This window comes from Misgurnus anguillicaudatus, chromosome 21 (assembly GCF_027580225.2).
Source record: "Misgurnus anguillicaudatus chromosome 21, ASM2758022v2, whole genome shotgun sequence".
Lineage (NCBI taxonomy): Eukaryota > Metazoa > Chordata > Actinopteri > Cypriniformes > Cobitidae > Misgurnus > Misgurnus anguillicaudatus.
The window spans coordinates 19,673,816-19,701,635 of record NC_073357.2 but is presented as its reverse complement, the minus strand read 5'-3'; the positions used below and the strand labels follow the sequence as shown (position 1 = coordinate 19,701,635).

The following is a 27,820-nucleotide window of genomic DNA, read 5'->3' as shown; positions in this document are numbered from 1 at the left end:
TGTAGTGACAGCCAAAATACATTGGCCTATATGTTATTTTAAATAAAACTTTCAATACATTTTTGTTAAATTGTATTTTAATGTTCTTAGATTAAAAAAAAAAAAGTTTGTCTGCAGAAGAGCAAAGTCCTGCAGACAACTTGGTACAATGTTTAAGAGGTTTTAAATAAACAGTAGCACAGCATCTTTCTTTGGTGCTATTAAAACCACCACAACAAACCTGGATGTACCTCTTTTATTATATACTAATGAATCGCACTTTAAATCGTGAATCGCAATTTTGATCAGAAAAATCGCAATTAGATTTTTTCTCCGAATCGTGCAGCCCTAAGCACTAGTATCTAAAAATAAGCACTAGTATCTATTTTTTAGGTACTAGTATCTAATGATTAAGAACTAGTATCTAATCGAATAGATACTAGTAACTAAGAACTAGTACCTTAAAAATAGATACTAGTAAATGTAAATGAAAAAATATTAAAACGGCTTGCCATAAACAGTATCAAAAACATATAAATCAGCACTATGCTACCTCTCTCGTTCACTCATGCACGGTGTATGAATCAGCTCCTGCGTAAAGGCAAGAATGTGCATCCAGATAAATTTCGGAAGTTAGACGACTGAGCTGCAGCGGGCAGGCATAAGATTTATAAAAACACATTTGAGAAGAAAGGCGCAGCAACTCAAAAAGACTTGCGTGTTTCACAGTTACTCTAAGACCATTCGCTCTACGTTGCAGTCGCTGTATTGTTTTGGTTTCCTAAAGACGAGAGGAGATGGTAAAAATGGATCACCGCTATGTTAAGGGTAGGGTTGCCAACTGTCCCGAATTAGCCGCACGACACCTTTTATCCAATCACAGATCCCCAGCACATTCAGTACACATTTAAGAGGGTCAAATAATAATATTTTATGTTTGCCTTTTTATGCAGTCGGTTACTTAGCTGTTTGTATAAGATCGGCATATAAGTTTGGTCTCAACTCTGAAGAGATTGGTGATCCAGACCTGCCTAAAACGCATTTTCAACTTTACTAGGACATTTTGGCACTTCTGATTCACGTACTGTAAGTGTGTTTTAATTTGTTTTTGATGTTGACCCTGTAAGACCACATCTTATAGAATCTATGTTAGTTTAGTTTGTCACAAGATTAAAATGAAGGATAACGTTTTATTTACCTTTAGTGTGGGAGTCAAAAGTATTTTGTTTTAGACAGGTAAAGTTAACTTAATGGTTCAAAAGTAGCATTACTGTGTTAAAAGTATGCTACCTGCTGTAAATTAACAAACTATTAATAATATGTTCACAGGGCATAAGAGTTATAAATTAATATTTATTAAGGAGATTGGCTATCATTTTGACAAATGGCTTAAATACACTGTATACAAAACCATATATGCACTGCTGCGACAGGCCACATTTTGTCCCGTATTTCAGAGTGAGAAAGTTGGCAACCCTTGTTAAGGGAGGTTTGGCAGCCAATATGTAGTTAACATTGTATACATTCATTTTACACAGAAACATTAGCTCAGTGTAGTTTTTGATGCACTTTAGCTATGATTTGAACTAAGGTAATCTACTTGTTATTTATTTGGCTTGTTATCAGAATTAAACTACTCTAAAAGGACTCTGTTGTTGTTGTTATTTTTGTGGAAGGTTATACCTATAACTTTGGCTGTGGTTTAGTTATTTTTATGGCAGTCATTTCCTTCGATGTCATAAGTTGCACATGTATATTTGTAGAAAAAGCAAAAATACATTGCATGGTTTATATTATCGATTTTTCTTTTATGCCTAAAATCATTAATATATTGTGTAAAGATTATGTTCTGTAAAGTTTCTTTGTAGATTTCCTACCATAGATATATTAATTCTTTATTTTTGTGAGATGATGCAGCAAAATTTCGATTAAAATTAGCCAGAAACTCACCTACAAACTTCGCTTTGCTACCCTAAAGGCAACCTTTTAATTAGTAATATGCATTGCTGTGTATGGACTTCATTTGGACTTTGATCTTTATATTAGATTTTTTAAATATTTAGATTTTTTGCACTCTCAAGTTCTAGATTTTCAAATCGTTGTATCTCGGCCAAATTATGTTCTATCCTAGAAAATCATACAACAATGGTAAGCTTATTTATTTAGCTGATGTATACATGTATGTATTATTTATAGTGTATACATCAAAAAATTGCGAGGCACCGTTATAAATGACCTCATATCACTCCGCAAGTAGTATATTTATTTTTTCACCAAAGAGCGTGCAGTCGGATCTCCGGCGTGTGGTGTTGGCTGCGAATTTAAAAATAATCATGCGTTTGCCTACAAATAGTATGAGAGGAACACATCTTTCACTCTCAACCAAACTAACAAACTAGCCAATCAGAAGAAGAATAGGTGGGGTCTTTGAAGTGTGGCTGAGATCCAGCTGCAGATGCTGCGCGGCCGCGGAGAAGTCATAAGTTCTGTTTCATTCCTCCTGACCGCCAGAGGCAGTGCTAAACACTAGTGGATTATCGCTGCCAAGCTAGATAGGTCGAGAAAACATAAAAACAAAGTCACGTCGTGACGCAAACCAAGACGCAAGGATAAGTACCGTAGCAGCTCGGTGCCCAGCCTCTTTCGCTTTCTCGCTGTGATATGTCATCATTGTGCTGTCTGGTGCAGCTCACCTGAGTTTCGAAAAGACGCTCTCTCCAACCTGTCCGCGGCAGATGAATCGAGCGGCGGGTCTGTACAGTCATCTGGTACAAATCCATCTTCTCCAGATGACATTTTGTCTACACTGCGCATGGCGGTGGCTCGTTTGGGTCTTGACACATCACCTGCTCAGCCTGCACAAACTAATGTGTTTTTCAGACAACCTGCTAATGAGACTGCCTTTATGATGCCGCCATGTAAGGACTTTGTAACAGATGATTCTGTGCTTCAATTTCTACAGACTGCTTTGCTGACTATGGGTCATGTAACTCGTGAGCTTGGCACGCTTTCGGCTACACTTCTGACAGCTCGGCGCCATGTATGGCTAGCGCAGGCGAGGTTGCCGGAAGATTCTAAAAAGACATTGAGAGAACTACTAATCATACCAGGTCATCTTTTTGGTCCGAATGTCTCTGAATGTCTCGCGTCAGCTCACTCAGGTCCCTCGGGCTCCTGTTTTTCGGATGCCAGCCACGCCAGCTCCACCTCGTTACTCTATTCTGGACCAGCGTCCCCGTCATCACAATGTTGCTCAGCCCCAAACTTTACAGCGTCATGGAGGGAATGAGGCAGTTCAGGGGCGACGCTCCTTTCACCATCAACGCCAGTTGCAGCGTCCCCCCACTGCAACTAAAAGCAGAAACAGAAACCCTGAAGTTCTCCCAGGTTTTCAGGGGTTTTTCAGACGGTTGTCAAAGATCCGGCCAGATCGATGGCTCTTTCCCAAGAAATCGGTTCACTGTTATTGAAGGGAGCCATAGAGCCAGTTCCTCCCCTCAGTCAGAGGGATGTTTTTTACTCCAGGTACTTGTTCCCAAGAAGGACAGGAGTATTCGGCCCATTCTGGACCTACGGCAGTTAAATGTGTTCCTAAAGAAGCTTTCTTTTCGTATGTTACGGACAAGCGACGTTCTGCATTCCGTGATGGAAAGGGACTGGTTTGTGACTGTGGATCTTAGGGATGCATATTTTCATATTCCTATTGCCCCTCCCCACAGGAAGTTCCTTCGGTTCAGCTTTCAAGGGCAGGCCTACCAGTTCAGAGTTCTTCCTTTTGGCCTGTCCCTGGCTCCTCGCATCTTCACAAGATGCATGGGTGCAGTTCTGTCCCCTCTTTGGTCCAAGGGCATGAGGATCCTGCACTATTTAGACGACTGGTTACTCTGTGCCCAAACAAGACAACATGCTCTGCAAAACACCAAGATTTTACTAGAACATGTGCAACGGCTGGGTCTGACTGTGAACGAGTCAAAGAGTCACTTGGTTCCAACACAATCCGTAATCTTCATTGGCGTGACTCTCGACTCTCTTGCAATGTCCGCCACACTGTCACTCGCTCGGTCCGACAGTATTCACCAGTTACTGGCTCGATTCCAGCTGGGAAAGAAGATTCCTTATTGTGTTCTCCTACAACTAGGAGAACAGTTGTAAGGGATGTTAGCTGCTGCCACCCCTGTGGTTCCCCTGGGCCTGCTTCATCTCAGACCTCTCCAGAGGTGGAGCAACAGCCTGACACTAGGCCCTGTGAGACATCTTCATCAGATGATTGTTGTTTCAGCCGCTTGTGTCCGTGCACTAAAGCCTTGGAAACGATTGGGGTTTCTGAGAAAAGGTGTTCGATTGGGTGTGGTGATTTCTCGTTGAGAAGTGATCACAACCGATGCTTCACTGACAGGATGGGGTGCAACATGGAACCAGAGGGGAATTGGCGGCCACTGGTTCATCTTCCTGGATCAGCCAATCAGGTGGCGGATGCTCTGTCCAGGGACTTGTTGCTCCCGGGAGAATGGAGGCTCCACCCGGATGTGGTGCAGGAGATTTGGCGACGGTTTGGCAAAGCACTGCCGTCTGTGGTTTGCAAGGACAGAGACATCCAGCCCATTGGGGCAGGATGCGTTGGCTCACGAATGGCGTTCCTCCATTTCCACTACTGTGGGAAACATTACACAGAGTGCTCCTGTGCAATCACTGGGTGCTTTTAGTTGCACCTCAATGACCGGCCAGGCCATGGTTTCCCCTTCTTTTGAGTCTGGTACAGGGCGAACCATGGCAACTTCCCATCAAGAGGGATCTCCTTTCCCAACTGCAAGGCCGTATTTGGCACCCAGATCCGGCTCGTCTTCAGCTTTGGATTTGGCCGCTGGGTCCAGCTCACTCTTAGTGGGTGTGAACCGGCTGTTATCAATACGATTGATAATGCTAGAGCTCCTTCAACACGACAGCTTTATGCCGCTCGTTGGAGACTGTTTTCTTCTTGGTGTGAGAATCAGGACGTCGACCCAGTTCATTGTGCAGTACCAAAAGTTTTAGGTTTCTTGCAGCACTTGTTGGATGGGAATAAAGCAGCTTCCACCTTAAAAGTTTATGTTGCTGCTATATCTGCTTTTCATGCATCAGTTGATGGTTCTTCTTTAGGGTCTCATAACCTTGTATGTAGTTTTCTGAAGGGTGCAAAATGGTTAAAGCCGGTTCGTCTTGCCCCTTTCCCTGTGTGGGATTTGCCTCTTGTTCTTGAGTTTCTTTGTTCACAACCATTCAAACTGTTGGCTGTTGCGGATATCTAGTGGTTATCTTTGAAGGCATCTTTTTTGTTGGCTGTTGCATTAGCTAAGCGTGTGGGAGAAATGCATGCGCTATCAGTGAGTGAATCATGCTTGCGTTGGCTACCTGAAGTTTCTGGGGTCATTCTTCGACCGAAACCCAGCTTTCTTGCCTAAGGTCTTGTCACCACAGTTTGTGACTCAGTCTATTCATCTACAGGCTTTTCAACCACCTTCACCTGACTCCAGCGTTGATGGGAGGTCTCGTCTCCTATGCCCGGTGAGAGCCTTGAAATACTATGTTGACGCTACCGCTGCTTTCAGGCAAACTGACCAATTATTTGTATGTTACAGGGGGCGGTGTGCGTGAAGGTGCACCCTTATCCAAGCAGAGATTGTCTCACTGGATTGTGGAGGTGATTAAGTTGGCATATGCAAAATCTGGTCAACCCTTGCCAAATGGTGTTACTTGTCATTCTACCAGGGCCGTCTCGACATCCGGGGCCGCTCTAAGAGGGGTCTCTTTGATGGATATCTGCACTGCTGTTACCTGGCCTTCACCATGTACCTTTGCGTGATTTTACAAAGTGAATGGGGCTGCTTCCTGTCACATGAGTTCTGCAGTCCTTCAAGATCAGCTGTGATTCAAGTGGGTGACATTCCTCGTGACTATGTTGGTATGTGTCATCCACTAGTGTTTAGCACTGCCTCTGGCAGTCAGGAGGAATGAAACAGAATGCTAGTTACGTATGTAACTGTGGTTCTGTGAATTCCGGATGACCGCCAGAGTTTTTTGTCACTCAAAATGCGCGAGAAAGCATTTCGAGGCTGGACACCGAGCTGCTACGGTACTTATCCTTGCGTCTCGGTTTGCGTCACGATGTGACTTTGTTTTTATGTTTTCTCGACCTATCTAGCTTGGCAGCGATAATCCACTAGTGTTTAGCACTGCCTCTGGCGGTCATCCGGAATTCACAGAACCACTGTTACATACGTAACTAGCGTTAACGTTGTCAGCAGGATGAAGAGTAACTATATGAAGCCTAGCCTAGGTAAGACGACCTAATTGATAAAGGACTTAAATCAGTGGCGTTGGGCATGGATAGAAGGAATAGGCAGAGACAAACAGCATTTTAGTAGTAAGAAATTAAGAGAACTAGGTGTTTGCTGCTTTGACAAAACTGTCTGTTTCAAATCAGGCTAACGTTATGCCAGTGATGTAAATATCAGATTTCTCGTCGAGGTGAAATGCCGTCTCGCATTATCAATATAAAGTTGCGTTTGTTTCAAAACGTTTGCTTGCATTATATTATTCTTAATCATTTAATGCACGCATATATGCAAATCAGATCCAATGTCATCCTGACGAACACACGCCTGCATTAATGGTTTGTGAATCTGGTTTGCGGTTGTGCAGTAACACTGGCGATTACAGAATAATATAATGACAAACACACAGATTTGTGGACCTGGTTTGCCTACGTGTGTGTGTGTGTGTGTGTGTGTGTGTGTGAAACGCATAGCTCTTGACTGTTAGATGCTTTGCCAAAAGAACTATGCAAAAGACAAATGCACTTGACTGCCAGAAAGTCACAACATCATTTGAATTAAGTAACTTTAATGTTACAGTATCAACTTTCAGTATCAAAAGTTGTAATACATAATTAATCTGGATTAAATGCCCCCACTAATTATTCTATAAACATTAAACATGTTTTGACCAATGGTGAATCTCATTTCCGTATGTATGTTGCCACGTCATGGTAGGTGTGCCGTATATTTTCCTGCTTTTTTGTCCTTTGCCAATCACACATATGATAACAAAAAACATGTCAGATTTTTCCATACGTCAGACCTTCAACTTGCAATAGCAGCTCTGATAAATATACAAGTCTTTCCAGAAGTTGTATGAAATACTCACAGCTTGTATTACTGATCGAGAAGGTGCTTTAATTACTGATCAAATTGTTAATGCACCAATTCGTCTGATGCAAACCAGACGGTTTTGGACGAGACCTGGGAGAACAAGGAAGAAGGTTGTACGCAGACGCGTGGACTTGGTGTTGCCACCTAGCCGCCTGAAGTGCATACTACATCGAATATCACACACTTTTGCGTCACCATATGCATGCGAATCCCCCCAAAACGCTTGTATAAACGCGGAATAAAAAGTGATAATGCAACGCCCACTTTTGCATTTTCTCTTCAGATTGTTTCCGTGTAAATGTAGCCTCAGTTGCTATAATGGTCCATTGTTGCATTGGTGTACAGATGTGGCCTTTAAAAATGCGCGTCTCTGAGACCAGAATGCCGCGAGGACTTCCGAAATTCTGCGAGATCCCGCAGAAGGGGGGTTCGGTGGGGGACGCAGGAAATACAAAAACCTGTAGATGGCAGTCGTGTTTCATGTAGGCCATACTGACGACAATTTGTGTGCTTGACTTCATGCTGAGCGTATACTGTATGATATTGAAGTAACATGACACGGAATTTCTGTGTTTAGGCGATAGACTTTGATGTCATACAAATGCAGGCTTTTTTGGCAAACATTTCGTTTTTGGCGAAGTTGTCTTTGCCTGTTACATAAACAGTCACATATGCTTCATAAAAATCCGACCCAAACGCGCATCATTTGTCTTATTTTTTCCGTGTACTTACAGTACAAGAGACGTGATGTATGATAACTGAGTCTTATAACAAAATAACTCGCGAAGACCTTTGAAGAGACCGAGCGCATTTACGCAATATCATTAACTAGTTTATCTAATTTTACATTTAGTTCATTTTTGCATCTGAACGTTTTACTAGCTTAACATGGTTGTGTTGCGCTTTTCTGCATTACCGAACAGTAGGAATATAAGTAGAAATATAAGAAAATATAAGGTAAGCGTGTTGTGTGTATTTCCTAATTATAAGCTTTTGGGAAATTGCACCAAAACTAAACGTGCATAAAAAAACATAAACAAGTCATTTAAATAAGCGAAAAATCTTTTTTTATGAGCTCAAAATTTTGAATATAATGTGCTATTGCAAAAATTGCCCATCTCTAATGAGAATATTCATCTTTAAAGTTGAAGAAACAAAAAAGTAATGTACTGATAAGCATTCGTCAAATATATATATATATATTAGGGATGTGCCCGAAGCCGAATGCGTTATTCGGAAGGGCACGGATAATGGCTTTAAAACGAATAACGAATTCATCCGAATAGCAGAAAAAATATTCGGCCAGACATAATCAAGTGTTTACAGCTAAATTATAAAGCCCTTAAAGCACGCATAATATGTGTGTTAAGTGAATGAGTGTAATCTATAAAATTAAAAGAATGAATGACATTTTCTGAGCGTCCCTTATTTAGAAACTCGAGATGTTTTGGAATTATTTTTAAAACGCTCCTAATATCAAGCTTCTTTTAATCCAACTGTAAAAAATTACCATTTTAGTTTTTTTGTTTTATTTAATTACACAAGACCAGAAAACCTTGATAAAATGCTGAACTCTGATAATAAAAGATTCGTTAATAACTCCGTGTCTCCGTGACTTCGGTCACAGATGATCTTTTAATTACTTCAAGTTAAAGCCAGCTTCATTGTCAATCTAGGTGAATATAAAATAAACAAGTAAATAGATAAACATATGAAAATGTAACATTTTAAAAGCAAAATGTATACTGAAGATTATTATGACATGAATTGCAATTAACATAAAAAAAGTTAGTAAATAACAGCTGAAACATTTGAATTACATCTTTCTAATTACCTTGTTTAAAATAATTTTGCTTGTTTTGAACTAAGTCAAAACTGACTTTTAAATAATAGAGCATACTGTTATTTGAAATTATAAACGAATATCTGATTATTTATTAATTTAGATGAAGATTAATGAGAAAGTTTTTTTTAAACAATTCGTTCTGTTCGCGCAAACGCTGTAGGCTATGGACATATTTAATAATGAGCTTAACAAGTTTTTTGTAATGCTTAATATGCTTTCGTAAATTCTTGCCAAAACAGATTTTTTTTACTATTCTGTCAGTGCAGGTACTTGCGTGTCTGTGCGTTGCGTTTCGGATCTGTCAGTCAGCGCGAGTCTTGTTGATCTTAATAACTTTTTAACATAAATCAGTCCCGAACTTTATCTCTCTTAATAACTTTTTAAACATCAAGCAAACATCAAGCAAGTCCTGCATTTTATTTTCAAATTCCTGCATGTTTTTAAACCGAAACCAAGATGTCAGACATGACATGCATCTTAGTATTAATCATTTCACTCTCAGAAAACGAATTAGATGTTTAATTAATAGAGTATTTGAAAACATCCCACTCATTTAGACAGAATGGGTCACATATGTAATGTGCTGAAAGACACAATAAACGCTTAAAGCGCTCTCAAGTTCAACGCAGATAGGCACAAGCTGTATGAGGGTTTGAAAATTAGAAGTTTGTTTTCCATGCCTATTATTAATGAGAATCAAGTTATTTGTCTTTTTGATAAAAAATGTGTAATATTATTTTTAATAAATATTTACAGTTATTTAAGTTATAATTATAATAAAAGCAAAAATTCATTTAAAATTGTAAAACATATTTAATGCTAACTTTACTTACAAATTCAGAAAATATTTTTTACAGTGTATAAATAAAACGACATGAAGGAAGTTCATTCCAAAATGTAATGCGTCTAGTAGCAGCTACCAGTGACACAGAAAGTCAAGAAATTAAAAACCACCCACCCCCAGGTCTGCCAATTCTTTGCCAACCCCCAATTCTAATCGCCTCTCAGCGAGCGAATCAAAAGAAAACCGGTTTTTCAAGTTTTGACCAGCGTGTGGCGTTTTAATTCCCAACCTTGCAGTTCCTTTGTTTAAACGCAAATCTAGGCCTACTACGCTGTAAGTTATTTTAAATGAATTTTTATAACTAAAATTAAGTGGATTATCGGGTAACTTAATTTGACATATGTCAGTTCACACGCCAAACCAAGCTATTTTTTACGCTGAGAAGTAAAATAGAAGTTTTCCTGCTATACAATTAATAAAGGAGGTGCTGGTATACACAGAGAATTCCTGTCGAGTTTAGCAGTACGGTTTTTAGGTGTGGTCAACTTTACGCAGCGCCGCAAGAGCAGACAAGCAGATGACATCAGAGTACCGCGAGAAATAAGGCGGAGGAGGTTGGTTTCAATCGCTCTCGCGGTACTCTGATGTCATCCACTCATGTTTGAGTCTGTATCAGATGAAAATACAGATTTTGAGGAACAACTTGTTGTTTGGAGATTGTCAATGGACGTTTCTTAGTGGTAAGTTTGTTTTTCAGTATGGACCAAAACGCCAAATGCATAAAATAAAAATGTAGTAATATTGTAATGTCTTGGCATGATATGTTTTCTAAAATGTTTAAAAATGAACAAATCAGTTGTGCGAAACTACACAGATATATTTTTTTAATGAAACATATTCTGTGGTTTCAGTGGTGGGGTTGAACCGCTGGTTCAGTTTACCCCATCTGGTTCACTTTGCCCCACAGCCACCATTTTGGGAAAACTGCCTAGCTTAGTAATTCAGGGTAATCTTTAGCTAAATCATTCGCCTATCACCAATATTTATGGTATTTTTAGACCTGAATAAATCTACTTTGACATAACAACCTGGTATGTATAAATTTTACTTTGATAGGATAGGATTTTTTTTGTAAAAAAAAATCACTTTAATCATAACTCTTTAATTTGTCCTTCCCCTTAACATAGCCAAATAGAAATTATGGTTGCTACCTGTATTTGTGGTCACACGGCTACAAATCTGTATGGTTGCCTAGATAAAGGCTTATTTTGCTCCACTCTCCTGTACTTTGTATTAAGAAACGGCTATTGTTTACAGAACCCGGAGCACGAGCTACAAACTACAGAGCGAGTGCGCGGGTGCACAATGGTGAAAGAGCAACACACGATGTAAATAACTAAACCAGTGCTCGCAGTACAGACACTTTATATTTTAGCGTACTGCGTACCTTCACTTCCTTTTGCGTGCCACCACTTCTCATGTTGCTGGTACTCTGCTGTAAAGAGTCAAAGGGCGTTTCTTTGTAGCGCTGCGCAGACAGTTCGGCACCGAAGACATCAAAGTACCGCGAGAGCAAGTCGAAATGTTACAAAATGGTCCGACTTTACCTTTGCTCTCGCGGTACTCTGATGTCAAACGCCGACCAGTCAGCGCCCCACCATTTAAAGTCGAACACACAAAGCGTCAAGGCCTGGGCCCGGTTTCCCAAAAGCACTTATGAATGAACGATTACTCCAGAGCACTCGTAGATCTACGATGATTTTCAAGTGCAACTTAAGTTACGAAGCTTTTGGGAAACAGCCCGTAATTCTAAGATGATTCGTACGATCGTTTTTACGATCTACTTAGCCTTACGATGCTTTTGGGAAACCCGGCCATGGTCATGACTTGCACATTGTGTGTTGCTTTAGTGTAATATAAAGTGCTCATTTGGTTTGGTGTATTTTGAGTGTGGCAGTCATTCTATTAGCCCCAATCAATCACAAATCATCGCTTCTCCTATTTCTTAGTAGGTGAACTGAATCGTCAAACGAGCGCTGAGCATTGAGTCAAATAAGACAAGCGTCAGAAAATTACCGAGGTCCGGACGGCCATGCCCTTTGTTTTGCCTCAAAATGCAGACAAATAATGTTTTTAGTAAGGCATGTTTGTTAAAACTAATTTTATATTCTATTTAAACTAAGGCTTAGTCCTGGCTTACGCTTATAAAAAACCCTCCTACAGCTCCTGAGGGGGTGCTCTCACTATTCACATGTAAATAAAATGGTTAGAAACCGGTTTTTCTGGTTCTCATTGCAGGACTGTGCGGGGGGAGGGCATTCCGTTTTCATGTGGAGACACTTAACAAACACATTTGAAATACACCAAGTTCCAGATTACAACAAACACCAAAACACGTCACGTTTGGGAGCAGTGCATGTAGGCCCTACTTATTTGAGTATAATGGTAGAGTATTGTGTTGGACACTATTTCAAATTGTCCTTTTCTCCACACAAATAAAACACTGATGTGCATGTCTATAGATCTTAGAGTCATTGCTATCATTTTCACTTTTGTGTTGGGTTAATTCCCTGACCAGACCTCGATCATTTTCTTACGCTCGTCTTATAATTTGACTCAACGCTCAGCGCTCGTGTGGCTTCTTCCTGCACCGCGCAGACCGATCGGCATGTGACGTCTTAGCAGAGGTGGGACAAAGTCATTGTTATGCAAGTCACAAGTTTGCTCTAAGCAGAGACCTCTTGGTGATGTCAAGGTGCCGCGAGAGCGATTCAAAGCGGATTTCTCCACGTAATAACTGGAATCGCTCTCGCGGTACTTTGCTGTCGCTCGGCTGTGGGTTTTTGTAGCGCCACACCAGTCTGCTCCCCAGTCACTTTCGCGCCGCTATAGTAATTTCATATGCCGATTGGATCGCGCAGTTCGGCAGAAAGTCAAACACACCAAATATATAGCCTAATATGTATATGCATTTCAACCCGCTAAAGTAGCAAGTGTAGCATGCTAATGGAGCGGCGCGGCCGTGTGAATTTTTTGTGAAATGGGTCAGTTGCTGCTGATTCTTGCCATAGCTCCGTTGCCCAAATGCGCACGCATACGGTGCCATGTCATCATTGTGTACAAACAGTTAAAGGGTCTATTAAGTTTTAAGATAAAGTCAAAATGAAACCGAGATGACCAATAAAATCAAACCAGTCAGACAGAGGTGCAACACAGAGGTCAGATGCGCAGTTAGTGGTAGTGCAAGAAAGATGTAGCCTAAGTAATCAAACGCTGACTATTATACAGCAGTTTAATGACGAGAAATGTGAAACCGCAGTGACTGTCAAGGTGACAAGAACAAGAAACATTACTGCAGCTGAGCACATATGGGTGTCCAGATTTAATGCGCTGCTTTCACTCCCTCCAGTAATTCACTTTCCGTTATTCAGCGTGTTTATTAACAAAATTCAACGCCACCCTTTAATTCTTGAAGATATGTTTTTTTTACTGTATAATGATTAGATTCACTGTGTTGTACTGGACTGCTGCTAAGCTTGAACTTGAAAACGATGCATCACGTGCGCGGTACAACGCTTCATCCACCCGTAGTGCGCGTGCACGGAGTTTAAATGTTCATATTTTGGCTTGAACATTTTATTGCATTTAGTCCTAAGGCCTACCTGTTGAAGTCATTAAAGTTAATTAAATAACAAAAGAAGAGAAAGTGTGCAGCAGTGTGCCCAGGATGGTAAAATAATTATTACAATGTATTCCTAATGACCAACAAAAGTTTTCTGCATACTAATATGGTTTGAAATCTATATGTATTTGATTCTTTGGTTTTCTGATTTATTAAAGTATATGTAGAGCAGGGAAATAAGAAGTTTTTTTCCTGGGGTGCATGCCCTAGAAAATACTTATATGGACCTCGGTATTTAAATCATGCAACGCGGCGTGTTTGTCTTTACATACACATGTTATGAAATTTATTATTTTAAACACACATTTCACAAAGTATATATTGTAAGTGTAAATATTCATAAACTCAACACTTCCGAGGCGTTTTTCTAAAGAATAATGTTTAAACTTTATTGGTGGTGGTTGAGAATAATTCCTCTTTCCATATGTAACGCATTTTAGCGCAATATAAATGTATCATATTTTTATTCTTAATATATAAGAATACTAATATATTTTTTACAACATTTATAACATATATATATATATATATATATATATATATATATATATATATATATATATACATATATAGAGATGCTTAGTACAATAGCTTTGCTTCATAGAAGTTGCTGTAATAAATCATTAAATCAATCACAAAACGTGTTGACAGTGGCAAATAAAATGCTTGTTAATTTAAACAAGGCAGAAAGGTGTATAAAACCGCTTTAATTAACAATATCTGAACTGTGCTCTTTTGCACACTTCTAATTTTCTCATGTCATAATTTATAATTATTCATTAGATTTAATAAATACGTTTTGAAAAGTGTTGAATGCGAACGTGTAAGATATCTGAAAGGCGACGCAGCGTGTTTGTCTCTACAGCCACATGTTATAAAATTGATTATTTTACACACACATTTCACAAAGTACATATTGTAAGTGTAAATATTCATAAACTCAATATTTCGGAGGTGTTTTTCGTCCGCAAAAGGCACAGTTTCTCTGTCGCTATTTTATTAGATGTAGCCTACGTCTTAATAATAACATAAAAATATCTGTTCTGAGAAGAATTCCTCTTTCCATATGTAAAGCATTTTAGCGCAGTATAAATGTATCATATTGTTATTCTTAAAATATAAGAATACTACTATATTTTTACAACATTTTAAACTTTAAAACATGTCTTTTTTATACCACATTAATCTCTTTAAAATATTGATACTTTTTGAAAAACTGACAATTATAAATATTATGAACAAACAATGAAACGGTGTCAAAATTCGACAACACAAATAATTAAGATATTCATTGTAAATAGAGTCGCGTTTATTAGGCTCACACTAAATTATCTGTTGCACTTACTATAAATGCGCATTGCACGTACAGTCATCTTAATATTTGTATGCGCTGTTATGCTTGCAAGAAGGGGTTGACATATCACTTTGCTGTTTTCAATGTAAAATATTCAGCAATGCCCTTATTAACTTCTGGAAACAACGGCAATGACAATGTTTTTATGCGCCACCTGGTGGATATTCTTTGAAGCGAAACACATTAAGGGAAAGGGAAAAGCAGCCCCCCCGAAAGCACTTGCAGAATGCTGCGGGACTCTGCGAGACGAATTGGCGAATGCCGCGGGAGAAAACGCGCGTTTTTAAAGGCCACATCTGTACCTTTATAAACATGGCTGCATTTTAAATACAAAATAACACATTTATATCTACAAAGCACTGCACAGTGGATACAGCGCTGTTTTGTGGATAAAACTTTGTGTGTTGATGTGAAACTTGGAACATATCGTTACCGTCATAACTGCATGACAGTTTTGTCATAGTGACAACAACTGGTGTGATTTAGGAAACGTCTATTTTTGCTGAGGACTTTTGTATTCTTTAGTCTGAAATCATAAGGTTCTACTAAGTTCTTTAAAGGAGCGGTGAATCAAATACTCAATTTTAACTTGATAATTTGTTATATAAGAGGTCATCATACTTAAATTAACATCCTGCAAGTTTCAGAACTGAAAACGTCCATGCTACTGAAATATAACAGTTTTTGGCACCAAGCCAGTATTACAACGAAGTGTGGAATTCGGAAAAATATGACGTCAAAATAGAATTGAAGCAACTCCCCAAATCCAAATAAAACGACCACTTTTGTAGCCCCGCCCAAAATGTAAAAATGTCTTTAAAGATTGCCAAAAGTAACCAAAATGACTTTTAAATAAATTTTTTCTGAGAGACTTTTATTTTGACGCGGTGATCTGTTATGATAGAGAAACCATGGAAACGCATTTTTGGTTGTGGAAGAACCGCGTGGGAACAACACAGACGCTGGATAACGGCTCAGAACATAACATTAGGAATGCGTGGATAAAGTTTGTTTTTAAGAAGTTCCAGCTTGCGTGGGGAGTGTCTGATTACTTTGTGTACTGCGGATTTATTTGTATACAGGGGTGCAAACTTGTCACCTTTCGGCGAAATTCGCCGTTTTTTGATACAAAATATGTCATTCTTGTGATTCGTCTAGATCCGACGAGTTTTTGAAAATGAGGGGTGAGGGGGGTCTGCGACATGGTAGCAGAAAATGAAATTATGAAAATCATGTCCAGCTATTGTGGTAACGATGTCAAATTACTAGCCAGTTTGGCGGGTTATGTTTTACAATTTATAGCCACCTCATTTGCTGCCGAAGTTTAAAGGGACACTTCACCCATTTGCATTAAGCTTTGTATAGTTAGAACCCCAGTCATGTTTTTGAATGGTCATGCATCATTTTCTCAGTTGCCACTGAGACAGAAGAAATACAGATTTCAGTGTTTCACTTCCTTCTTTCAATGATGTAAAAATCATCATTTTGCATCATTGAAAGAAGGAAGTGTTGAGGGAGTGAGACTACAAACACCCCTTTTCTCTGTCAAATAGACACCAAATTCTAAATGCATGTTAAATTTCACCTACAAATATAAGACACTTTTAATAAAGATTAATGTTTCTATGGGTGAAATGCTCCTTTAAGCAGTCTGCAGATTGAGTGCACATACTTAACTCGTAGTATTTTCTCATTTGAGGTCGTGCGCCCACGTCACGTTGCTGTGCGCGTGGTCATAAAGCTTAACATTTGTTCCCGCACCGCAGTTTTAAGTTAAGTGATTTTAAGCCGTTGACAACAGTGCTATATGCGCTATATACCTGTTTCTGTTTAAGAGGAGCGTGCAAGCCACGTATCCGCTTATATAAGAGCGCTTGTGTCTTGTCACCTTTTTCACCCATGATGAGTTTGCACCCCTGTGTATAGAAGCAAGTCGATGCTGGATTTGCAGAGAGACTGTGATTAAAAGCACCACTAATATTGGATCTGACACAGCAGTATAATACACAGTATGTAAGACATTTTACTTTAAGTTACTGCGTTTCACTATTGCTTTGTTAGAAGAGATTGCTTGATATGACCTGTTGTAGCATCCGTGTCTAAACACGTATGTTTGACTGTTTTAATTTACTTAAAACATTAAACTATTAATAAAGGTACAACACTTAACAATACGACTGTAATATAACAATAGAAATATACAAAATTAGTTATAAAGAAGGACTTACCAGCCGCAATTTAGATTCTGATTCTCGCTTACTGTATACGGTAATTTAGGCGAGTTGCGTTTGAAAGGTCAAACACTCAACAAAGCTTTTTTATCATATAACTGTGGTATGTAACGTTACGTGTTTCTAAGAGCAACCTCACAAGCACAATAGAAATATACAAAGTTACTGATAAGGATTTATCAGGTGCAGTTTAGATTCTGATGCTCACTTACTGTGTTGTATACGGTAATTTAGTCACATCGAGTTTAAAATTTTGTTTCTACTTTACTATACGTATTGTCATTTATGTGTATCATCTTTAGCACCCAGAATCTTTTGTGGGTCAAAAATATATGTGTTCGGCTGCTATTTTTACACATTAATGTTTTTAAAACTTTCCCCACGTGTAATGACGGGTAATAAAGCTGTCCAATCATAGCAGTGGGTGTTTACGTCCAGGTCTTCAGTGCGGCCCGCCCCTTGAAACGAACCATTTCTCCAGAGAGCCACTAATCCATGTTACAAAATAGCCTATTACTTATTGCTTTTGATGTTTTTGAATGTAAAAACCACGCAAACATCATAAGTAGACATCAGGCAACAGTATAAATCAATAAAATCGACAAATTCACCGCCCCTTTAAACTGCTCACCCAAACTCTACATTATTTCCTTGACCTTATAATTGCTGCTTGCAGCTGTATCTTGCCTGGGCCCGGGAGAAGATAATCTTAGAGCCCCCCCCCCTTTCTTTTTACTGGTAACAAGACATTTGGCATTATCAGATTTAGGACCCACGAATATTGCATATTATACATTTTATAAAACATTTATATAGTAGTTAAATGTAGTACTGACACTGTATACTGACACAAAATATAATATAATCACGTATGAATTGTGAACAGACTATTGGAAAATCAGTAAAACAACTTCAGCTAATATTATGCCGTGTTTGGACTAGAAATTGAATAAATATTACTCCTCTCTTTAGAAATTTGAAGTAAACATATAAAATCAATCAATATTTCTCCAAACATGCACGCCTTTGAACCAAAAGCCCTAAGAGAGTAGAGCCCTGCATTTCAGCCCAAGCACGACAAGGCCTGGCCTTTTTACACCCCTCGGGTCGGGTTTCGGGCCAATTTTAACGTCACAGCTGATAGCCGTGGACCTCGGGCTTATTTAGGCTTCTCCATCTTTTTATATTTTTCAATTTAATTAAAATAACCTTTTGACAGATGATGATTGCAAAACAAACGTAGTAAGACTTTTAACCTATAGCACGAGTCCGCTATAAGCACAGCCAGCCACACATTTACAATGCAGCCGTTGCGTATTTAACAGCAGGACCTTCAGCGCACCGGGAAAAAAATATTTATGGAGGACTAGATTAAAACCTTGGATACTGGGCATAATCTATGCAAACATCATCCAAGACATAATCTATAATATATGTATATATGCTTAGCGAAGTTGTAAGATAAGGCAGGTTGCATGTTTATTCGGTTTAATGTTTATTTCGTTTCGTTTTGTAGCTGTAGCCCTTTTTTTTTTTTCTGCACCCGTTGCAGCTGCGAGCAGCAGAGCAACCTGCCTCGGCTTTTTAAAAATAGTGTGTGTTGATAATAAACGTTTAAACTAACACTGTGATATGCTAAAATATATATATTTTATATAGTTGTTATTATAGGCAAGTGAAGTGTTGATTTGAGAGTTCAATTCATCAAAAATGTTGTCAACTTGCTGTCGGCTGCTAACCGCTTGTTGGTTATCATAAAAAAACTTTAACAAACAAAAATACTCTAAAATGTAAATAAAAACAGAAATATAACTATTTTGCCATTTAAAACAAATCTGAACTGCTTTTATTGCTGCAAGAGTAGTACAGCTGTGTAAAGAATCCGTGTAAGTAGTTATTTTTTGCTATTTCTGCAGATTTCTTTTGCAAAATCTATGCGGAATTTTGCAGAATAATTAAAAATGTTTTAAAACAACGGGGCGGCAGTGGCTCAGTGGTTCATGTAGGTTGTCTACAAATTGGAAGGTTGGTGGTTCAATCCCCGGTTCCACCTGACCAAGTGTCGAGGTGTCCTTGAGCAAGACACCTAACCCCAATTGCTCCCGACGAGCTGGATGGCGCCTTGCATGGCTGACACCGCCGTCGGTGTATGAATGAGTGAGTCAATGGGTGAATGTGAGGCAATGTAAAGCGCTTTGGATGGCCATAGGTCTGTTAAAAGCGCTATATAAATGCAGTCCATTTACCATTTACCAAAACGATCTGAGAGAATGTGCGCTGTGAATATTACAAAACAATAAAATATTTTATGATAATATTTTATTAAAGGATTACCCTGAATTAAACTGGACCAACATGAACCAACAGATAATGGATAATGTGCTGTCACGACCATAGAGTTTTATATAAAATAAATATATTACTGTCTACAGTGTAACAGTAAAAAGAAAAGGCTTCTCATATGAATGTAGCCTACAGTATTGTTCAAAATAATAGCAGTACAATGTGACTAACCAGAATAATCAAGGTTTTTAGTATATTTTTTATTGCTACATGGCAAACAAGTTACCAGTAGGTTCAGTAGATTCTCAGAAAACAAACAAGACCCAGCATTCATGATATGCACGCTCTTAAGGCTGTGCAATTGGGCAATTAGTTGAAAGGGGTGTGTTCAAAAAATAGCAGTGTCTACCTTTGACTGTACAAACTCAAAACTATTTTGTACAAACATTTTTTTTCTGGGATTTAGCAATCCTGTGAATCACTAAACTAATATTTAGTTGTATGACCACAGTTTTTTAAAACTGCTTGACATCTGTGTGGCATGGAGTCAACCAACTTGTGGCACCTCTCAGCTGTTATTCCACTCCATGATTCTTTAACAACATTCCACAATTCATTCACATTTCTTGGTTTTGCTTCAGAAACAGCATTTTTGACATCACCCCACAAGTTCTCAATTGGATTAAGGTCTGGAGATTGGGCTGGCCACTCCATAACATTAATTTTGTTGGTTTGGAACCAAGACTTTGCCCGTTTACTAGTGTGTTTTGGGTCATTGTCTTGTTGAAACAACCATTTCAAGGGCATATCCTCTTCAGCATAGGGCAACATGACCTCTTCAAGTATTTTAACATATGCAAACTGATCCATGATCCCTAGTATGCGATAAATAGGCCCAACACCATATTAGGAGAAACATGCCCATATCATGATGCTTGCACCTCCATGCTTCACTGTCTTCACTGTGTACTGTGGCTTGAATTCAGAGTTTGGGGGTCGTCTCACAAACTGCCTGTGGCCCTTGGACCCAAAAAGAACAATTTTACTCTCATCAGTCCACAAAATGTTCCTCCATTTTCTCTTTAGGCCAGTTGATGTGTTCTTTGGCAAATTGTAACCTCTTCTGCACATGCCTTTTTTAACAGAGGGACTTTGCGGGGGATTCTTGAAAATAGATTAGCTTCACACAGACGTCTTCTAACTGTCACAGTACTTACAGGTAACTCCAGGCTGTCTTTGATCATCCTGGAGGTGATTATTGGCTGAGCCTTTGCCATTCTGGTTATTCTTCTATCCATTTTGATGGTTGTCTTCCGTTTTCTTCCACGTCTCTCTGGTTTTGCTCTCCATTTTAAGGCATTGGAGATCATTTTAGCTGAACAGCCTATCATTTTTTGCACCTCTTTATAGGTTTTCCCCTCTCCAATCAACTTTTTAATCAAAGTACGCTGTTCTTCTGAACAATGTCTTGAACAACCCATTTTCCTCAGCTTTCAAATGCATGTTGAACAAGTGTTGGCTTCATCCTTAAATAGGGGCCACCTGATTCACACCTGTTTCTTCACAAAATTGATGACCTCATTGATTGAATGCCACACCCCTTTCAACTAATTCAACTAATTGCCCAATTGCAAAACCTTAAGAGCGTGCATATCATGAATGCTGGGTCTCATTTGTTTTCTGGGAGTCTACTGAACCTGCTGGTGGCTTGTTTGCCACGTGGCAGTGGAAAGCATGCTAAAGGCCTTGATTGTTCTGGTTGGTCGCATTGTACTGCTATTATTTTGAACAATACTGTATATCAAGATAATTTCATCTGTTTAACAACACAATGTATATTTATCTTGTAAACGGATTTGAAATAATAAATAATTGTCGCATCACTAAGCAATAGAGACGATCGAGATCTCATTATCTTCTCCGCGGTAAGTTTTATTTCAAATTCAAGTTTTACAAATTAATTATTAAATAGTTTGTGCTTTCTCTCATAAAAACCTCACAGCAAACAGCACAGACTTCTACTCTCAAACACAAGCAATGCAGTGACTATATCTGCGGTCACAGATTCCTAATGGGGAGAATTAGGAATTCTGTTTTCCTCTATAAGGGCTATATTTTCTTCTTTTCTTTTCTGAGCACCGGACTTGTGCTGAGTCTTTAGCGATTCAGCAGGCGGAGGTGAATAACGTTATTTCAAACACTATGAACCTCCGACCGAAACACTACGGGGATTCCCAAGGGAATCTTAGATTTATTAACTACAAAACGAAGTACACACAATGACTAACTAAACATACACACATACAATAACATAAAACATAGATGAGAAAGAAAAGATTGAAAAAGCTAGAGAGAGAGTAAAAGATTGGCAATAGCACTATTGCTTAACATCTGCACAAACCATCTGAAAATCTCTAAGGGTCGCCTTAATTTTCATAAGGGGTAAAGCTTAAACATCAGTGAGTAAAACACACGTATACTTGCATTTGGCTCTTTGTGATGCTGTGCGAAGTTTCTGATGCGCGCGGTGCGAGCAGAGAGAGATATTCCAGGTGTGTTCGTAAGATGACAGAGTCCGTTAAGTTGTTTCGTAGGGCGGATTGGTCCCCGTAGTTTTTCGAACTCTTAGTGCAAAGCCAGGAAGACTGTCCGAGAGAGGGACAGGGCTCAGAGAAAAGGTGGTGAATCCGAGGGACTCTGGGTGAGTCTCAGCGAGTGTCCAAACTGCGCTGACGCGTTACCTGAGTAACTGAGTGACTGAGCGCTCCTGAGCCACCGGGCGACGGATTGGGCGATATGCCGTTTTGACCTTTCACGCGCCCAGCCCATTTTAGGTGATTGACCAATGTGCGAAGTGTTCGATCGCGCGGGAAACAAGCCTTTGTTCTTTCAGACATCACATTTGCATAATTGCATAATGATAAAAGTTTGTTTCCATAACTCTTCAAATCAATATTAAATGAAATTGATGCGGCTTATGTTAATATGATACATAGCAATGATTAGGAAATAAAAAGTAGATTAATTTGATACTAGACAAGACATGGGTTTAAGATCACGTTGAATAATAATTTCATACCTAAGATATGAACCACGCTACAGTGAACAAAATCTAACTAAAGTGTTAACACACATTTACATCACATATACATGATCATGCAGTAAAGGGATATAATATGTATATACATTTAAACAGCTCATTGTGATCTTTAAACGTGGTTTCATCAGAGACATATAGTCCGTGCCCCCTGCTGTGTCTCTGGCGATTGTCATTCGATCGGCTCTCAGGTTTCTCTGGTGGAATTCCTTTGAAGCTCCTTTGAAGACTGCATTTGTTTTAATTGTTGCCCATTTTACAACCTTGATAGGTGATAGAGATCTGGGTGATTGTGTTATCAGGACACAGGGTTATCTAAAGTCACAATTTTAGAGCTGTTACGATCCAGATGCCCAATGGCCTCGATCTGACTCCGAGCCATCTGTTACAAGTCTGACCGGACATTTTGAGCGTACTGAACTTCAAATCAAATGAATCAAATATTCTCTTTCATTTTTAACAATTATTCCATAGGTTCCAGTTCTGGGCGCCCCCCCACCCTGGGCCCGGGACAACAGACCCGTTTGTCCCCCCCTGTCTGCGGGCGTGATTTTAAATGTACTTTTGTTTGTTTTCAGAGAGTCGTCTCCATGCACAGGAGGACATTCGAGGACCTCTCTCTGAACTGCAACAGCAGGTGTTTCCCGAAATTCAAGACCAGCTTCAAGACTACAGGTGCATGTCCAGCTAGTTTATTTAATTCAAATTCTGTAATTTTCTTATTCTGATTTCTGTATTCTGTTAAGGAGTTTCAGCTATTCCAGGAAATTTCAGAAATTTCACAATGATTATCTTAAGTTTAAAATTTTAGAAACTATTATTTTAATAATGAACAATAGTGATTAGGGGTTGTAGTCAGTAACTTGGTATTGTAGCCTACTTTACAATATATATATTAAAATATGTATTCCTTCATAAATTATTTTTAAGTAAAAGTGGTGTAACTCGTATTCAAAATGTGACATCTGCATTTAACCCATCCCAGTGAGTAGTGAACACACACACCTGAAGCAGTGGGCAGCCATTCACTGCAATGCTCGAGGAGGAGGGGCCAGATCAAAAAAAATATTTATGGGTTGGCAAGTGGGTGGCATGAGAACTAAGAGGGGTGGCAACACTGGTGAGCATTCTTGTATGGTTCTGATGGATTCAAAAAAATGATTTACATATTTGGTGTAAACACTGGGTTGCACATTTTTATATTGGTCCATAAAAATTAAATAAAGACCAATGTGTAATTGACTTAACCTAATCCTAATAGCCACATTGGAAAGACAGATAAATACAATGAGATGGTAAGGTGTATATATGTATATATAAGTTCTGCTACATTTATAAAGTTCTACTACTTAGAGTTCTATGCAAAGTTTAGAATGCAAATGCAAAGAAACCAACAATACAAAATAGACCTATATATGGATACCAAGCTGCAATGTATCAGGTACTGGTTTATTCAAGTCAAAAACACATAAATAAACTAAAATCTCTTAAAGGCAAACAAATTAATTTTACTACAACTAAAACGACTAAGTCGCTTTAAGTCAAGTACCCAAGCAATACAAGTTATTTTTACCATAGATCTCATCAGTATCTACAAAGCACTGATTATAACATGATAAACAAGGTCAAACATATGTTAAGGTATAATCCTTAAAGGATTATGGGTTATACATTTTTATATTGATGCAAAAAATATTTGAAAGGCAGAATGAACACAACATACCATAGGCACTTGACACACTGTGTTAGGTGCTGTTATTTTAAGCTCTGACTTTCAGTATTTGAGCTCTCTTAACCCTCTTCTACCTCTTCACTCACTTTATGTTGGATCATTGAAGTTGAAGTTTTTTCTCTGTCTAGCTCATTCATTTCTATTTTTCTTTTATCTCTGACTTAACATCTTTTGTACCAGTTTTTGTGATATCTGCACTTTCCACTCCCATAGTATTTGACTGTGATTTTCCTGTTCTTTTTGATAAAAAATAAACTCCGGAAGTCAAACTTATAGTATCCTGGACAATGCAATAGTTTTGTCTCCTTAATAAATACAAATTAAAACATTGAAGATGGATTATTATAAAACGGCTCGTTCTGGTTCTTCATTCTGATTGGTTGAAACGCGTTCTAAGCCGTGATAAAATAAACACCACAGTCTTTAATCATATTTCATTTTTTTTTACATTTGCACAATTATGGCGATATCCAGATAAATGTCATAGATATTGGAGTCATTTCGTCAATAAAGAGAAAACGTTCTCTGCGTTGTTTTTGTATTAAGTGGATATTTCCGCTATTGTCCACTAGATGGCAATCTTACCCAACTTAAACACTGACGCATTTACTCAACACAACAGCGTTGTGGTGGATTTAGCGTAACGTGTGAGTTTTGATTGCTCTGAATCTGATCTCTTACAAAAGTTCTGATTGTTCTGACTGCAAAATGTGCCTTACAGATAAAATATTTGTAATTTTGTCTACTGGAAGTTAAATAGACATGTATCATGTTTTGTAGGAATAAGCAGACAATGGGCCTGGGATCTCTATTTGGAGAGAGCGACCTGCAGCAGTTGGATGGAGACCCCATGAAAGAGAGACAGGTGGTGGATAAACAGGTTGTTGCACTTTGGGAAATCATGTGAGTTAATTTAATCAACAGTTGTCATTTCACTTTTCTTATTACTTAGAATATTTTATAATGAATGTAACTTTAAAATCTTATTGTATTTAATTTTACAATTTTACACCACACACATTTTCCAATAAATAAAATTAAGTCCTGTTCTACTTTTTTTACTTTGTTTATTATCTTGTTTTGCTCAGAAATGCATAATATTACATCACTGGTTTCTAAATGTTGCCATCAAAAAAATAAAATATATCTATGGTAAAGAAATATATCTATGGTTACTTAAAAAAATGACAAAGATATACAGTAGATAACAAGCCCACACATTAACCATAGAAAACTGCTTCAGAGGGCTGGCATAGACGACATGCAAACAGATAAGTTGTTCCTGGAATTTTGGAGATGACCTGAAATATCTGAACTGGAATAAGTACAGGGGTAAAGTCGCAATATTTATGCCTTTCCCAGCACTAACCTGATTGTCGCATGTGTGATTTAATATTATGCTCTGTTTCACTTTCTAATGATAGAAAAAAGTTTCCTAAAACAAATCATCATGTGTTTCTGTGACTAAAGTAAATATAAATACGATCAAAGTCTCATGTTTTAATAGGCAGAGATCAGTATTTTTGTGTAGAATACTAAAGCAAAGTGTCAATAAAATTATTGATATCAGTATTTTCACGTTAGAAATAAAGGTTTAAGTATTGTATATTGAAGGCTTTACAAGAAATACATTTTGATTAATTGCGGGTGGGGTGCTGGTGGATGAGATAATACAGATTAATGGCATACTATAAATATGTTTTAATGTTTTACTTTTTACGTGTAGTTAAATGTATTTTGCAAAGGCCTAACAGATTCAAAATGACATTGAAAAGGATTCATTAAAAGAAAAACAAACGGAAGACAAGAAAAGTACTTTGTGGGAGTATTTAAAATATTTATTGGGGTGCCAAACTAAAACCCAGCCTACGGAACCAACAGAGCCTGGGCCACCCTTACCGCTTTATATCTAAGCAACCAAACTCTCCTTCAGTTGATATGAAAGTACTGCGGTCTGTTACAAAGGTCTGTTCTTGACTTGCAAATATGACACACCTGAGCTTGTCGACCTGCTCACATGACCCAGACAGCCGCCAATGCACTAGGTCACATGACAGCTGTACACATTTTATTGAGGTACACCTCATGCTGTGTCACAGGACCGTCACAATATTTAGCAATTAACCGTAAGACAAGCTAATATAGTGTTTTTAAGGATTGTGACTTAGATTTGTGTTTAAGTACAGTGATGTTAATAAACTTTTGTTTTATATTTTTACAGATCAAAACATGAAGAAGATAAAAGGTAGTGAACTCTCAGATCTGTCTTTGTTCTTATAAATAACAGGAATGTTTTTGTTAATAACAGGAATGTTTTTGTTAATATGTTTAAATTAAAGGAATAGTCCATTTTCTTAAAAAAAATCCAGATAATTTACTCACCACCATGTCATCCAAAATGTTGATGTCTTTCTTTGTTCCGTCAAGAAGAAATTATGTTTTTTTTAAAACATTGCAGGATTTTTCTCATTTTAATGGACTTTAATAGAGCCCAACACTTAATACTTAACTCAACACTTAACAGCCTTCCTCAACGGAGTCTCAAAGGACAACAAACGATCCCAAACGAGGCACAAGGGTCCCATCCAGCGAAACGATTGCCACCTTTGACAAGAAAAACAAAAAATATGGACTTTTAAACCACAACTTCTCGTCTAGGTCCGGTCGTGATGCGCCAGCGTGACCCCACGCAATACGTCATGACGTCAAGAGGTCACGGAGGACGAACGTGAAACTACATCCCAATGTTTACAAGTGTTGAGAAAGAGGATCGTTCCGACGTTGTTGTATGTGGAATGATACTAATTAATGTCAGTTTATTGTTTACAATGGTCCGCAAATGTGCGTTTCATATATGTAACACGTGACCTCTCTACGTCACTACGCATTTACATTAGGTCACACTGGCGTATCACAGGACCAGACCTAGATGAGAAGTTGTGGTTTAAAGACATACTATGCAGTTATTTTACCTTAATATAACAGCTTCAAAGTTATTTCGGTGGTAAACAAAGTCATAGTAGGGCGAATCCTCCTCCTGTTGAAGCTCGGGGAGGACGCCGCTAGCAAAACCATCAATGCAAGCTTGAGAGAACCGCCCCTGACAAATCTCACGAGAATCACGACTTGATTTACGGCAACAACGTCACACACGTTAGGCTTGTTCGACTTCGTGCAGCGCTGCAAGAACTGACCGCCGGATGACATCAAAGTACCGCGAGAATGATCCGAGACGGCACTTTGACGTCATCCGGCTGTCGGTTCTTGCAGCGCCACATGAAGTCGATCAAGCCTATAACAACAACTGCAGCCGCGAGTTTGAGATGTGAGGCTAAACGATTTAAAAGTTAAGAAAGGGCGTTCGGAAGAGAGTAGGAAAAGGAAAAGAGAATCTGACCACGTTAGGAACCGGACAAGAGTCCCACTTGGTCAGGTTTTTACACGTTGGCGTGAGCTAAAAGACAGCACTGGATGGAACGGGGATGCTGATCTGGCGATCTTGTTGATGGACTAGTAAAATCTCTTATTTGTACACTTGTTTGCGGTCTATGTTGTATGTTGTTGAGCTTGCTTGTAGTTTGTCATGCGATTATCGTGACAACAGTTGTCAATATCTCACATAATTATCAGGACATAAATAAGCCT

At 38.6% G+C, this 27,820-nt stretch overlaps 1 protein-coding gene across 10 annotated transcripts in view; it reads left to right on the top strand.

Moving 5' to 3' along the window:
* Positions 1-27,820, top strand: part of arhgef11 (Rho guanine nucleotide exchange factor (GEF) 11) — a 210,207-nt gene that overhangs the window by 113,592 nt on the left and 68,795 nt on the right. For all 10 annotated transcript variants that reach the window (XM_073859775.1, XM_073859776.1, XM_073859769.1 and 7 more), the window contains 3 exons: positions 23,022-23,118; positions 24,956-25,078; positions 26,397-26,420. In XM_073859775.1, the coding sequence (XP_073715876.1) occupies positions 23,022-23,118; positions 24,956-25,078; positions 26,397-26,420 (244 nt within the window). The remainder of the gene's footprint in view (positions 1-23,021; positions 23,119-24,955; positions 25,079-26,396; positions 26,421-27,820) is intronic.